General features: G+C 38.8%; 1 protein-coding gene across 11 annotated transcripts in view; it reads left to right on the plus strand.

Annotated features, from left to right (window-relative positions):
- Positions 1-15448, plus strand: part of LOC127974934 (transcription factor SOX-5) — a 188515-nt gene that overhangs the window by 81766 nt on the left and 91301 nt on the right. For all 11 annotated transcript variants that reach the window (XM_052578635.1, XM_052578680.1, XM_052578589.1 and 8 more), the window contains one exon: positions 11298-11371. In XM_052578635.1, the coding sequence (XP_052434595.1) occupies positions 11346-11371 (26 nt within the window). In that variant the 5' untranslated portion in view covers positions 11298-11345. The remainder of the gene's footprint in view (positions 1-11297; positions 11372-15448) is intronic.

The raw sequence follows: 15448 nt of genomic DNA on the forward strand, positions 1-15448 counted from the left end.
ATTAGAATAGTCTTTTTACCTCCATCGATGCTGTGTTTAAAAGCCCCTTAAGATTTTGGCACCCAGAGCGCAAAGTAACCGTGTGAACCTGCGATTGTTGGACACGTAGACATTCACTCCAGCGGTTGCCACCGCTTGGGGATCGGAGCTGCTGTCTCCGTGGTAACAGTGTGGCACTGAGGAGATCGAAGGCTGAAGTTCAGCTGTATTGATCTCGTGCTGTTCCCTCTGCGTGCAGTCACTCTGAAAAAATGAGGAACGAGAGACGGAAAGTGAAAATGACTGAATGGTGGAGTCCTCAGTATGTTTCCCGTGGTTTTCCGACACTTAAAAAACGCACACACATATGTGGGCCAGGAAACTAAGGTGTGGATGCTGACAGGAACAGTCTGAAATCTCCTAAAAGTTCTTTTGAAAACGGATAATGTTATTTTTGTTGCACACTATATAATCAGCTTTTTGTGCATAATTTGAGGTTGATCTAAAGATCTTTCAAATAAATATGAATTGTCTGTGCGAAGGATTCACATGGTCAATGTGCTTATTTGTTTTCATGTTTACAAAACATTTTATTTCCAGGTTTAAATGAGATTTTTGTTGTGATCTTGGTAAATCGATGCAATCTTTATTGAAGTCCTTGTGTTCTGAAATGCAATTGGATTAACAGGTTAAAGTTCTCACTGTTCTCTCCATCTATCTTTTTCTTTTTCTCAAATCTCCTCACCCCCTGCCCCTTTCGGTCTGTTTCGCTTTGCTTTCTTCTCCATCTTCTATTTGTATCACCACGATGGTTTCATATCTGGAGCCAATCTCCTGAGAAGAAAGCCTCCCACACTTTTATACAAAACGGCTGTAATTGCATTGAGAGTCATCCTGAATGTAATGGATGGAAACCTTGACCAGGTGTCGCCCTCTTCAAAAATCCAGTTGCCTGTGAGCGTGCGTGCCAGTTCACTGTGGTTATTTGGAATACAGACCCAGACAAATTGACTTGATGGTTTTTTTGTAAAGTTAACAAATTAACGTCTTCATCAGTGGTTGCAGCGGACTTGTTGACTTTGGCGAATTGGTTATTGGTATGTTTTGAGCTAGAACCAAAGAGTGGGTCATGCACGTGGACGCCCTAATCTTCCTCATGTTGCGAGGCATGTTTTTGTTGTCTTAAATTTTTCTTTTTATTACTTACTACTTTTCACTGGCCTTTTGAATCATGACTAGTCGTCTGTTCAAAGCACTACAGAGGACTGTTAAAGATTTTATGGGTTGTTAGTTAGTTTTGAGCCACTGATGGTGGAAGTGGAAGTGTCCAGTCTTTGAAGGCCAGAGACGGACAGTGGCGGCAGGCCCGCCGCCCCCCTCCTCTGCTGGGCCATGGAGAGACGCTCTCTCTGGGCCGCAGCTAATTGTGGAGAGTTCAGGAAGACCATCATTAGCACTCAAAGCCACACATGGCCACCAGATGTGTGGCTGGCCATAGAGACTGCCACGTTTCTGTCTGTCTCTCTCTCTCTGTCTCTCTCTGTGTGTCACTTTCTCTCACTTTCACATGCCTCCCCCCTCATCTTCCAATTTAATAATCTGCCTTTTGTTTCCATGGAGGCTATTGTTCATTAAGATGGCCTCTGCCTTGTAAGAGAAGTCACTGTGTACTGAATAGCATTCTTTGTAACTAAGAGATGTGAGAGAGGGGTATAGGGCGGAGGGGGCATCTAGGGGGATTTTGTGTGTCCCTTTGGTATTTTTATGGCTTGTTTGTGCAGTCTGAGAATTGGACATTGTAGTTTGCGAGAGAGAGAGATGAGGTGCTTCTCCCCGTTTGTTGACCGTACAGTCACGCTAGACACTTTAGGGGCCTTAAACCTGAAGTCCGTTTGAACAGATCCATTTAAGCTCCCACTAAATTCATCATACGGACATGAATGAATCCTCATGTAATGCGGAGTGTGAGGTGTGTTTTAATTTTTCAGGGTGATCGGACGTATGATTATCGCCTAGTGGGCAACGGGAGTCATTTCCAGGGACTAAAATATAATATCAACTTGGTTTGGACCAGCTTTATGACAGTTAGAATTTTGAATTATATACACTTTTTTTTATGTTTATTTATTTTTTATTTTGCTTATAATTTTCTTATTTATAATATGCTTATTATTTATTTATATATATTAGGGATGTCTAAGTTGAACTGAACTTTTTATTAGTTTAATTTGTTTAATCTGCATTTTTTATGTTTAATGCAGGCAGGTTTTATATTTATATTATACAACATACAAAACATCCTAGAAAAAATATTCTCCAAGCATTGAAACAGCCCAGCATTTTTCAGAGTGTAGCAATAATTTTCATCAAACAATTAAATATATGTATGTTTTTGTCATTTCGGACTCCTAAGAAGTTAAAGAAAATAAAGTAAGAACTGCATACTTTCAAGAACACATATTTAATACATTGGTGGAGTAAGAACGTAGTCGCACACCAGAGGAGAAACGCAGACGTGTTTAGAACAACAGTTTAAGACAGCAGTCCACAATAGTTTAATATAAAAGCTCACTTCAGGAATTAACTTCAGTTAGAATTAAAGTTGCATCGATGAGTTTGAAGTAAAGTGTTTGACAAAACCGAGCAAATGGAAAGAGAAAGCACATTCTATGGCTATTATTAGCTCTCTATATAAAGCATATTGACAGAAAGACATAGGTTGTGCTGAAAGATACACAATCTTCCAGCCTAGCATAATTTAGGACAAATATAGTCAGGGCTGCATTAAGACTGCACTGGGCCCCGGGGCTATGACTTACTGCAGGCCCCCCCATCACAATAATAATAATATATAAAGCCTTAAATAGGATTTTTATCCCATATCAAAATTCTTGATGCACTGAAATTTAGTAATTTTTGTTACCAATGTCAATATCACAAAGTCATACTAGCCTAAGTAAAAATAAGTTAACTGAAGACAAATTAGGATACAAAATAACAAATATCATAAAAAATCGACCTACTTAAAAAAACTTAAAGCAATGAATAATAAAAAAATACATAGAATAAAGAAAATGTACAAGCAAACTGAATAGTCTTCACTGTATAGATCCAATATACATTGATTATTTATTTTACAAAAGTGATTCAGTCAAAGACAGTAAGTGATTTTTCTTTCTGATGTTTGATTTACATCATTGGCACAAATGGCAACAGCAGCTATATTATTCTGCTTTAGAGGAAAAGTCCACCCAAATATGAACATTCTGTTGTTGTACTAAACCTGTATGAGATTCCCTCTACTGTTGAATGCAAAATAATATTCCTGGACCAATAATATTTCTGGTAAACAAACAGTTACTGGGCCCCCATGACTTCCATAGTTCAGAAAAAATAAACCATTGGAGTCAGTGGAGACCAGAAACTGGTTACGATCATTCTACAAATCGCATAATTTTATATTGAATAGAAAAAATTTATTAATTTTAAGATCTCATCATATAATCCAGGATCTCATGTAGCCTGACACTACACATGCTTTATCTTTAACTATTAATGTTAATTTAAGACTCAAATAACTGTGTTTACGTGGATACTCGTAAAGACGGGCATTTAGCACATAACTGTGTATTTGAACGTTTAAGCACAAAGAGCAAAAGTTTAGTCAGACCGTACCAGCAGGTGCACACCGCGCATATCAGGCTGAAACAGTCTTAATGTTCAAGAACAGTTTAAATAATGACCTGGTTAGAACACGTTTAAATGATAAGCTTAGCATATAAATCATGATGCGCTTCAATCAACTATTGATATATTTTTTATCGGATTATCTCCAAACTCTTAAACTAATATGATTGTTCAAACATAAAAACAAATACAGTTAATAATCAAACTAACCTAAAATCTATGTGGCTGATAACACTGTTTTTTTTTTTTCTTCCGCTCCATGTGCCCGGTTCACTTGCTGTTCCAACAACTTCCACTCCATCATCAGCTTTAGTAAAATAACCTGATAGCTGGAGATTTTACTGGCTAACTCATGTATTTATTTATTTATTTATTTTATTGATTGAGCCCCTCTCATTTTATTTTTACTTATATTGTTCTTTGTGCAACCATTTCCAGACTCCAGAACAAAGTGAAAAGTGCAGGTGAATGCAGACATACTGGGCAGCGATCACCTGATAGGCCTAGAAATGTGCACATATTGTTTAAAGTCAGATACTGAATTAATGCATTTGATTAGTAAAACAAATTCAGACTTTACGTTTCGATCTCATATGGTAATGCTCAGAATTTATGGAAAAGCTCAACTAAATAATACGTGGGGGTGGCTTTGGTGACAGGCGCTCCAGTCAATCTATTCCATAGCCAATCATTGGCCCCCTTCTTGCTTCAGCCATGCCTAGCCCAATGGTTAATATGGACCTGAATATAATGTGATTTTACGGAAAACCATGTGAGTGGAATGTTGTTCAGCTGAATGTATAAGGAAACATTTAGCTCAAATATCCACAAAATAAAAAACACTGAAATAAGAGCGTGTGGTTTATCTGCCAATCAAATGCAGGTGAAAGTTGTGTTTGTTACTACAGCAACAGCAAAGTATTCTTTCAGAATCATCCAGTTAGATTAATATAAAAATAAAGTGATGCGTGGTTAAAACACCCAGCACTCTGATGATGCTGTTGGTTGTTGTTGGTGGCTTGGGTTTATGTGTTTGTGTGAGTAATATCAGGACATTCATACACTTTGAAACATAATTAAGAAAACAGGCCATTCTTCTGAGGGTTCCGCTCCAATGTCAGAGAGGCAGCGGTTGCCTAGGCCCTGTTTACAAACAATTCTCCCTCCCTTTAGCCTTTCTTCCCCTCAAGTGGAGGGGCTGGTGGGGAGGCGAGTACAATCGATTCACAATCGAACCAACATTACTCTGTTTGGAAGCTAATGCACTTTCGACTGAACTGGAAGAAAGTGGAGGGGAGAAGGAAGGGGAAAAAAATTGCACACAAAAAAACCAGTCGGAGAGTGTGTTACGGCCAGGAAAAGAAAGGGTTGTATTGAGGCGGAAAACATGTTCTCGGGGAAGAAATCAATTAAAACGAACCTTTAAATTATGCCGCATGGCCGCGCTGCTTCTGTTAGGGGCCGGGGCACTGCTGCGGTCTGAGTGAGCGACGAGCCGCGAGGGCCCACAACCGCTGTGAAAAGTGCTGCAATAATGGCAGACTGGTGTGAGATGTCGAGTTGTGGCAGCACCTCCACACTCAACTCTCTTCTGTGTGGGTCTTATTTGGTTTGCCTCCAAATCAACATTGCAAATGGAAGACGTTCCAATTTCGACTCGGTTCAATTGTATGCATAAGGAGTCTTTCACAATGGCCATTGTTACCAAGCAGATTACCAGAATTGTACGGAGGTGTCGTGCTCGCATACAAAACAATTCTCAATTGAATATTTATGTCTCAGAAAATGAACCACCCCTGCATCCTAAAACCATCGCTAAGAAGCCTGTTATGAGTTGTTGATGGGCAGTTGACTTGAAAAATTACAATTCTGTCATCATTTTCTCAACATAATGTCTTGTCAAACCCGTTTGACTCTCTTTTATCATTTGAACACTAAAGAAGTAGTTTTGGCCAATTTTTTTGGAAATTTTGTTCATGTTGCACCTTTAAAATTGCATGAGTAAATGATCACAGAATGTCAATTTCAGGTGATCTATCACTTTAACATTTGGAAATCAAGATACAGTTAGTGCTCTTGTGGAGTTTAAGTAGAGGGCTCTTTATCTGGGGGACTGGGATAGGCTTCCTTGCGGAGCTGCGCCGTAGGCCCTTCCACTCTGTCACAAAGACAGACCTGTATACACAGTCAGGACTTGTTCTCAGTTATGTGTCCGTACCACAGTGTCTTGTTTGTACAAGGCTGGCCTCAATGTCGTGCTGTTCTACAAGGCCATGTGGCTAGACACAGCTGAGTGGCTCTCGAAGGAGCCGCATCAAAGGGCCCTATATTCAGAAACAGACAGGTTGAGCACATTACCTGCGCAGAACGGCTGTTTAGAAATGGGAGGGCTGTATTAAATGAAACACATTCAGCACTCTCAGGTAATTACATCAGCATGTAAAAGTCTAATTAGAGATCTCCAGCGGGACACATCTACTGACACTAATTAAATATAGTCAATCCTGCATTCCCCTCAACCCCACCATTTACACTCATCCAGTTACCTCACACACCACAAAGACAGGTGAGTGTGTCTGTGTGTTAGTGTGTGGGTTAGATGTGTGTGCAGGGCTCAACAGGAAGGTCTTATTTAGATAGTCCATCTGGCTAGTAGTTCATATTTTCATTTGCCCTCTCAAAAAAAGACATTCTTACTTTTTTTGAAGCCCTTTCTTATAGTTATTGTTTTTATGTTTTGCATGTTGGTTGACCATATGATTTTAAATTGGTGAACAAAAGTTATTCAAATAATAAGCAGTTTTATTCTTATTTTCTTAATCAAATAGATTTTAATAAAAGGTTATACCAAACTAGTCAGTCATGCTTCCTTTTGAAGAAATTTCTGTTATTATTTGAAAAAAAATTCTGCTATTTTTCTATTTTGTGAATATAAAAATATATTATTTTTACATTTAATTCAGAAGATTAAAAATATGCTCATCATAAAAGAGATCATAATATGTATGAATTCCATTTTATAGTAATTTTGAACAAATTAACATGGGGATTAAAAAAATTTGCATCCTGGCATTGACGGAATACATTTCTACATGCACATCAAAAGTCATGTGACTTTTCCTGAAGTCACGTGACAAAAAAATTCAATGAATAAACCTAAAACTGGACTAAAACAATTGAATTATAATGTTTACAGTAATGTGTGTGTGTGTATAGCATATTTCCAAAGCTCAATATTCAATAAATCACATAAAAAAAATAAAAAAAAATTGAGAGATATAAAAAGACAATATAAACAAATGTAAGTATGTCAATGCAGAACAGCCCCAACACTCTCTCACATTATCCCCGGCCCCACTTATTAATAAAGACTTCTGCCTCTGGTGTGTAAAATCTGGTATTTAAGAAAGAGGGCAGGGAATAGATATAGATGGGATACAGCTCAATGTGTGTATTGTGTCTCAAGTCTGTTTTAAGGTTTGACTGTGGGCCTCCTGTGGTATTTTTCGTCTGTCAGTCAGTGCCCTTTGACCCTTGAAGTCCTTTTCTGATGAGTGCGTTTGTGTGTGCGTCTGGTTTGGAGTGACTTGTGCATGGTTACAGTACTAATTTACTACCCCACCGTTTGTGTCTCTTCTAATTAAGGCCAAGTCATGGCAGACTAGAGTTGGGCCCCATCATACGTCTGCTCCTTATTATACATAAGCCTCGCACACTCTAACACACAGTCTAACACACAAACAGAGAGATTACCCTCAGGTCCAGTTTAATCGCTTTCTTCCTTCAAGTGCAGGCTCAAGGGCGGAGCATGTTGATTCCGGCAGGGGGTCGTCAAGGTAGTGAGGGGCTGCAAGGGCGGCACAATGGCAGTGTGCAGGGCATTGATTTGAACCATACCTCTGCACATTCCTCCACAAAACACAATGAAGTGCATTATCCTGCTTGACTAACCCCCCTTCATCCCAACCCCTTTCCTCTTCTCTCTCTAACAAAGGGCCTTTCACCCAGCAATGTCTAAAACTTATCATCCCACTTACTAACTGTTCTCACCTTAGACACACACATATGTATGTCTATATATACAGACCAACATTGCCATTCTGTATACATGGGAACCCCAAACTAAAAGGTGTAGTGTGTTGACATTATTATTATTATTTTGGTTAAAGTTCATCATAAAGCATATCGTAACTAAGGCAGGGTCTCCAACCCTGCTCGGGGAGCTACTGTCCTGCAGATTTCCGCTCCAACCCCAATCAAACACACCTGAACCACTGAATAAAGTTTTCCAAAGCCAAATGATTGATTTATGTGAAGAACAGACTGTGCACTGGAAATCTCTATCATAGCACCCAAATCTCATTTGGGATTGTGCACATTCAAATTTGCCATGTTACTGTAGGTTACATGTAGGGCTGCACAATGTGTTGTTTAAGCATCCATATCGCGATGTACGAATCCACGATAGTCACATCGCAGGATGTGCGATGTAGGCTGTCGTAGTTGATCCGTTATTCATTAACTGTACGGGCCAGCTGCTCCCTGGCCATTGACGAATGTGATTCGTGGATTAATTGCACAGCTTAACCATCATAGAGTGAAAGTTTATCATGTTTATCAAACATATTATGCATGTGTTTTTAAGTCCTGTCAGTTTAACAGGGCAGAGAGAGAGAGAGAGAGAGCATGCGTGAGAGAGAGAGAGGGAAAAAGAGAAAGAGCGCGAGAGAGCGTGCGAGAGAAAGCGCGCGCCTAAGAGAGGGAGCGCGCGAGAGAGAGAGTGCATGAGAGAGCGATAGAGAGAGAGAGAGTGCGAGGGAGAGAGAGCAAGACGGTGCTCGTGTTGTTTGAAGACGATGAGCGTGCGGCCGGGGCTCTCTCACGCACGCGCGCTCTCTCGTATATTAATCAATTGACATGATGGTGTCGATGTTTAGATCTTTTAAAATGAGAATGTAAGTGTGCTCACCCCATTTTTGTTTGTAAGAAAAAAATAGGTTTCATATCACAATATATATATCGCAGAAAAATGAAATTTCGCAATGTCATTTTTTTCCCAATATCGTGCAGCCCTTGTTACATGCAAGAGCGAAAGCTCCTTAATGTCATTGTCAAATGGTGTCACATCATGAGGGTGATTAAATCATAAAATTTCTATTTTTCAGGTGTACTGTCCCTTTAAGAATGTAGATTTTTTTTTTTTCTGCTTGTTTTTAAGTTCCTCTGTCAGCTCAATCGAGGGCTCGTTGCACACAAAATGACAGGGAATTTATCTTTGTATCTGTTTCTTACAAATACAGATTATCCTTTAACTCGTGTGGCTGTGTGTTTGCATATCAGCGGGAGAGAGAGAGAGCAGAAAAACACTTAAACCACTTTATCGGACTCGTTTGCTGTGTAAACAGCACAGAGTAAACAGTGTCAGGCTCGAGTGTCGAGTCCAAATCTATTCCAGAACCGGTCGGTTAATTAAAGCCATCCTTCCCCATGTACAAGTGAACAAATCAGCTGTCTTAATTATGATAATTAGCAGCAACATCCTTTCAGATTCCTGCACAAAAAAACAAAACAGAAATTGAATCACATGATGCCACTCGTTAACGAGGTCGTCAGTCAAGCAGCGCAGCTAATTACGACAGGAGGGAGATTTCTCTTCAGAGCAACGCAGTGATTTTTCACCAGCGAGTCAAGGGAGATGCTCAGACACACACCGCGGGGGTACCCAATGCTATCGCACATACACACTCAAATATACAGGCCTCTTCTTGTTCTATAACTTCCTGTATGGACTGACTCTGGGGAGGTTTGCAATCACTACCGGTTTAGATTTTCTAGTTCTGCTCTATTTCAGTAACCGTTTGGATGCTGTTTGAAACAGTTGACTGGATCTCAGTGCAGCCTGTCGTGGTCAGTCCAGATGTTTCAGCTCCCATTTAAAAGAACAAGCTGCAGCAGCCTCTGTCTGAGAGCGTACATCTGTATTTGAGAGAGGGTTTTGTAGATGTGCACTTATGTAAGTGTGTTATCTGTGTGTGAGAGTGTGTGTAGAACAGGGCTGATTGAATTAGAGTAATTAGAGACAGCTCACAGTGTCAGTATTAATCACACTGCAGTCTCATTATGGGTCCTGCACATCATTCCTTTCATCTCATAATGATCCTCAGACACCAAGTCACACATATTAACCCACATCCCCTGTTTCTCTTCTCTCGGTTTCTCTTGTTCTCTTACACACTTACATACATGCATACATACATACATACATACATACATAAACATATGGCCTAAAGTTATCCCCTACACACACACACATAATTATATTGTATATTAAGATATATTTGTATTATTATATTTTATATTTCTTTAATATGTATTTATAAAAATAAGAAAAACTTCAAACATAGTTGCATTATTTATTATTTTTATTTTTTAAATACGTTTTATATTATTATTACATGGCTCCCTGAAAAAAGGCTGTGTAAAAAAAATGTAGCTGTAAATATATGCATAATATATGCCGGTTTCCATACTGAATATGTTTTTATTGTATCATTACAAACCATAATGTTTAATAATGTTTTGGTACTCAAAATGCCATGTATTATATTCTCATTTATTTCTGATAGATTTTATAAAAATATATATATATCATGTTATTACAATTTTCCACACAGTCATATTTTTACATATTTTTAAATAAATAAATAATAAATGTAAATAAAAAAATATTTTTTTTTTTTTAATGCAAAACACCAAAGATCATTTATTTTTACTCTCTCTGGAATAACTGGTTCTGATTATTTTTGCATTTAAAAGTCAAAGAGAGAGAGAGAGAAATAGAGAGTATATAAAATGCAATAGATAACAATAGCACATTTAGTTCATCAGTCTCTCTGACAAAAGGGTGGCAAACAAAAAAGGCTGAACTTTGCCCATAGGGATGAAATAGATCTTTTTACAGCCTGAAAATACCAAAACTTTAAAGCCTTAGGCAGTATACAGCATCCCTGCAGTGAAGCATGGCGGATACTTTGGGGATCCTTCTCTGGTGCTAGAACTGGGAAACTCCTAAGGATGGAGTGGGGAAATGGATGGAGCGAAGTCCAGATAAACCCTTGAGGCAAACTTGCTGAAATCTGGACAGGTGCTGGGCCCTGGAAAATGATTTAGATTCCAACAAGACAATGACCTGAAACACACTGCAGTAGTCAGAGTGGAGTGGCTTGAAACCATTAAGGTTATTGTCTTGGAGTGGACCAGTCAAATCTCAAACCAACTGAGCACCTGTGAAATGACTTACTGTTTTTGTTTTTGCTGCTCAAAAACTGTCAAAAAGCAACTAAATTAACATACATGACGATAGAGGCCAAATATGGTCCAAACTCTATTAACTCTGACAGACAAATACTAAGTTCAGTTCTTTTACTATTATCATTGTTATTTGCATTTATTTAGTAACATTTAAGATGATTCTTTTGGCTTTTTTCTTTGAATTTGTAGTGAAATCTCAATGCAATCTAGTAATTGCATTGGCGTTCCTGTAACACACTGTTCCTGAGGTACCTGATGTACACGGTAAAATTGTACACTATGCACACTAACCTGAATTCTGAAATGATTGTGTGTTGCAGACTGTTGCAGAGTGATCCCACCACACATTCACACTCTTTACAGGAGGAATGAAGACAAGTGACGCTGAAGACAGGTAAGAACCCCAGGTCCAGTGATCTCCTGGTCACTTTGGGGATTTTTACAACAAATATACTGATCTGACACATCTAATATCTGCACCCTACACGGGAAACTGGGGCTTGTTTCCACATTGGAATTAAATCTCAGTTAAGTGAAGTTATACTGTACATGTTTTCTCTAGCATCTCACAGAGCTTCACCCCACATCAGATTTATTTTTGTATTTTACTTTTTTTTAAAGTAATTAGGTAAACAAACAAGTTGTCAATTTTGTTTTGTGATTTTGAACATCTCACAGACCTATTTTTATTCTTCTTTTTTTTTTATTTTAGATTTGATTTAATAGCTGTTAGGTAAACAAAGTTGTTGTCACATGTTTGCTGTTATTTATTTATTGTCTGAGTTGTTACAATATTTGTTGGCCAAATCAATGGTTTTATATTTTTATACATCATATTTACCATTTTCTATTAATTTAAGTTAAGCTGAAAATCCTACGCTTAATAGTAGGATTCATTGTGTCAGCTTACCCCATAAAATTGACAAGATGCCCTGCTATTGTCAACAGTGGTCAAAGTGTATTCAGTGAACCGTAGAATATGTTTTTTCCCTCCGCAGTAACAGCTATTCAAGAGCTTGTTTGTATCCAAGATTTTAAAGGAATGTGTCTTTACAGAAACTGGCTGTTACACACACACACAGTGTATGGATGTATCTAAAGTAAAGGAAAAGATGTTTTCATATTTTATGTCGTTAATCATTTGAAAATTACAGATCTGTGACAGAATGCTCTTTAACCTTTACATTTTTTAAAATTAAATCAGTCTGATAAAAAAAATATATATATCTTTCAAAGTTAATGTCTCCGTTGTTTTATAACAACTGAATGAAATATCACTTTTATGAACAAGAATAAAAAACATCAGCTCGCCGAAATGCTGAAATTAATATCTAGTCTGGGTTCCGGTTCAGGTGTCTCGGCTTTTATTTGTCTCAGCTCATTACGTGCTGAACTTGTGTTTACTCAACGGCAAAGGGAAAATATCTCAGTTTAAGAAAGAGAGTGAATCTCCAGTGTTCCCAGTGTCATTATTCATCTTTTTCTTTTAATGAGTCTGAAATAATTATTTGTTTCGAGGAGAGCAATCCTTAATAAGGTGTTGCAGGAGAACCAACAGGAAAAAGGAATCAGGGGAGCGACATCTTTTGAGTACAGCTACTGTGTTCGTGTTAATGAATGCCGGTTGGGTTAATGACGAGGAATAGACTTCAAACAGTCGGTCTCTGATGAGGGTCTCTTCATAACTCCTTGTAAGGGTAAAGTCTTTGCTTTGGCTGCCCTCGTCTCTATAGTGCTCAATGACACACGCTGAACTCTGATCAGGGCTGTAGGTCAGCAAATCTGTTGTAGAAATTGGGCGTAACACTCAGTGATTGGAAATGAAAAATGGCTCGTCCTCATGGGCTGGAGAGAGAGAGACGCAGTGTGACATTGCGTGAAATTATTTAACAGGTCGGCTGAGGTTAACAGTGTGGGCTGATTTGGACTTTTAAATAACTTAAGACATCACATTATCATCAGGGTGGCTGCTGAAGTCATGTTTGTTTTTCTTCTATAGAGCGCGTGTAGTGTGTAAGTGAGTCTCAATACAGGTCAGATCTGTACGTAGTATGTGAAGTGACACTTACAAAAATACATAAATGCAGGGCTGCCAAAGTTAATGTGCTAATTAAATTAAATGCATTTTAACACATTTACTTAATTGTTATTTTTTTTCATAACAAATCTACATTTAGTTTTGTAGCTAATTACCACGTAGATTGAGTTAAAGAATAGTTGTTGTTGTTGCATCTCTAATGTATGTTTGTCACGAAGGGGATAATCATATTTGGGGGTCCGAAATGACATCGTATCGGAACCCTCCTTCATATCTTTCTATATCTGTGTCTGTTTTTACACCCTTTCTCAGTCTATTACATCCTATCACCAGTCATTCTCTCTGTATCTGTCTTATTTGATGTCGTAAGTGCATGTTGTCTAGCTGACAGAGGGCTGTTTAATTTGATCTAACCACATGAAAACAAACAGTCTGTCCCATCACTCATTTCTCCCCTTCCTTCCTTCCTTCCTTCCTTTTTTTTCTGGTCTGCTTTTCCTTTCATTCTTTTATATACAAACCGTTCGTTTCACCTCTTCATTTCACCCTCTCTCTTTCATTTGTTCATTTTCTTCAGTTTTTTCCCCCACAAACTCTGTCCTGCTTTCTCTCACACCAATTGTGTTGAAACACCTTTTTGTGTGTCCGGGGCCCGAGTCCATCAAGACCAGTGTGTGTGTGTGTGTGTGTGTGTGTGTGTGTGTGTGAAAGTGTGCGTTTGATGTGTAGTGCTGTCCGCGCTGCTCTGTATGCTGGTGAGAAGGAGATCATTATGTGTGCTTGTATTCGAGTCGTTTTTATTTAAGACGCCAGACAATGGACTGGTGATTGAAGAAAACAGCAGGCTGACAATGAGTCTCTGTGTCTGATAATGCAGCACCATCCTGCCGGGCAGCTTTAGGAGGGCCCCGGCTCATTGTGGCTCCGGGGAGAAAGGGAGAGAGGGAGAGAGAACAAACCCGCTGCTTAGTAGGAGGAATATTTTGTCGTGGTATGTCATTATTTTGCAAATTTGTATTATCTCATCATGTTGTCTTCATTGTAATTGCAGCTAATTAGAGGGCTAGTTAGAGGCCGGGCTTTGAGGCTAGCTTTAGCGTGAAAGAAGCCTGCCGATTAGCACTCTCCACCGGAGGAACCACAGAAAGGGGAGATTAATCTGGTTACCTTGACGACACTCACTTCCATCAGCGAGGAACAATGTGGTTTTGTTTCTTTGGATCAGTTCGGATCAACAGAACGTGGTGCTCTTGCTTTAACAATGCCCAATTCTGTCTAACCTTCTCTGCCGCCCTCCTGTTTTGGGCCCCGCTGCCACCTCTACTACTTCTCCTTCAAATCTTCATCCCCTCATCTTTTCACTCATTGGTTTCCTTGCTTCTTGGCATTCCCGTGATTTTTCAGATAGCGTGACTTCTAAAATCTCTTAAGTGTCTGTATTAGAGATGGCACTTGTTTTTTTTTTCAACTTGACAGATAAAAGATTATCCAACTACTCGAGTACTTGACAAATATATCATCAAACAATTTGACAGGTAAAACATTTGACTACTTGACAGATATAAATCATCCAACTATTCACATACTGGAAAGGTAAATCCTCTGACTAATCGAGTACCGGACCGATAAATCATTTGACTGAATCATTTCCGAGCTCGACAGACATGAATCGTTCAACTACTTGACAAATAAAGCTCTGTCCATTAGAGAACTCAACAGTTAAATCATCCAAGTACTCAAGAACATGACCGTGAGTCATCCGACTACTTGCGAACTTAACAGAGAAATCAATCGAGTCCTTGACAGATCTCAGTACCCATGAACTCAACTAGTGTAATTCATCCAATAAATAATCTGACTTCTTGACAGGTAAATCATTTGATTACTCAATCATATAAATCATTTGACTAGTCAGGTATACGGCAGATAAATCCTCTAACTAATTGACAACTCGATAGATGATAAATCATCTGATGACTTGGATTCTCGACACATGCTACTACTTGAGTACTGGTTTATATATGCCTTGTTTTTGAGCACTCTGGTGCACGGGTCTATCTCTAGTGTATGTTGATTTAAAGCCAGAGGAATGGGGTTGTGTGTTGTGACAGGAAGAGGTTACCATAGGTTGTGACCTTGTCACACCAAACCTTAAGATGTGTCCCTAATCCCCCTCTGGGCTGAAAAGCACTTAATGAAATAACCTCGCCTGACTGTAGACACAGCTCGGGGACTCCCCTGCGTACACCAGCCCCATAGACAGTGAGCTTGTACAGTGAAAGAGAAAAGGCTGTTAAAAGTAAAAAAAAAAAAAAAAAAAGTATTTTGTTTGTGATGAGGAGGAAAATGGAGAAGGAAAAAGAGGAAGAAAATCAGCATTGCAGATCACATGTAAGTGTTCATTGTGATGAGCAGTTAGAGTTGGAGCACAAA

Source organism: Carassius gibelio, chromosome A4, assembly GCF_023724105.1.
Source record: "Carassius gibelio isolate Cgi1373 ecotype wild population from Czech Republic chromosome A4, carGib1.2-hapl.c, whole genome shotgun sequence".
Classification (NCBI taxonomy): domain Eukaryota; kingdom Metazoa; phylum Chordata; class Actinopteri; order Cypriniformes; family Cyprinidae; genus Carassius; species Carassius gibelio.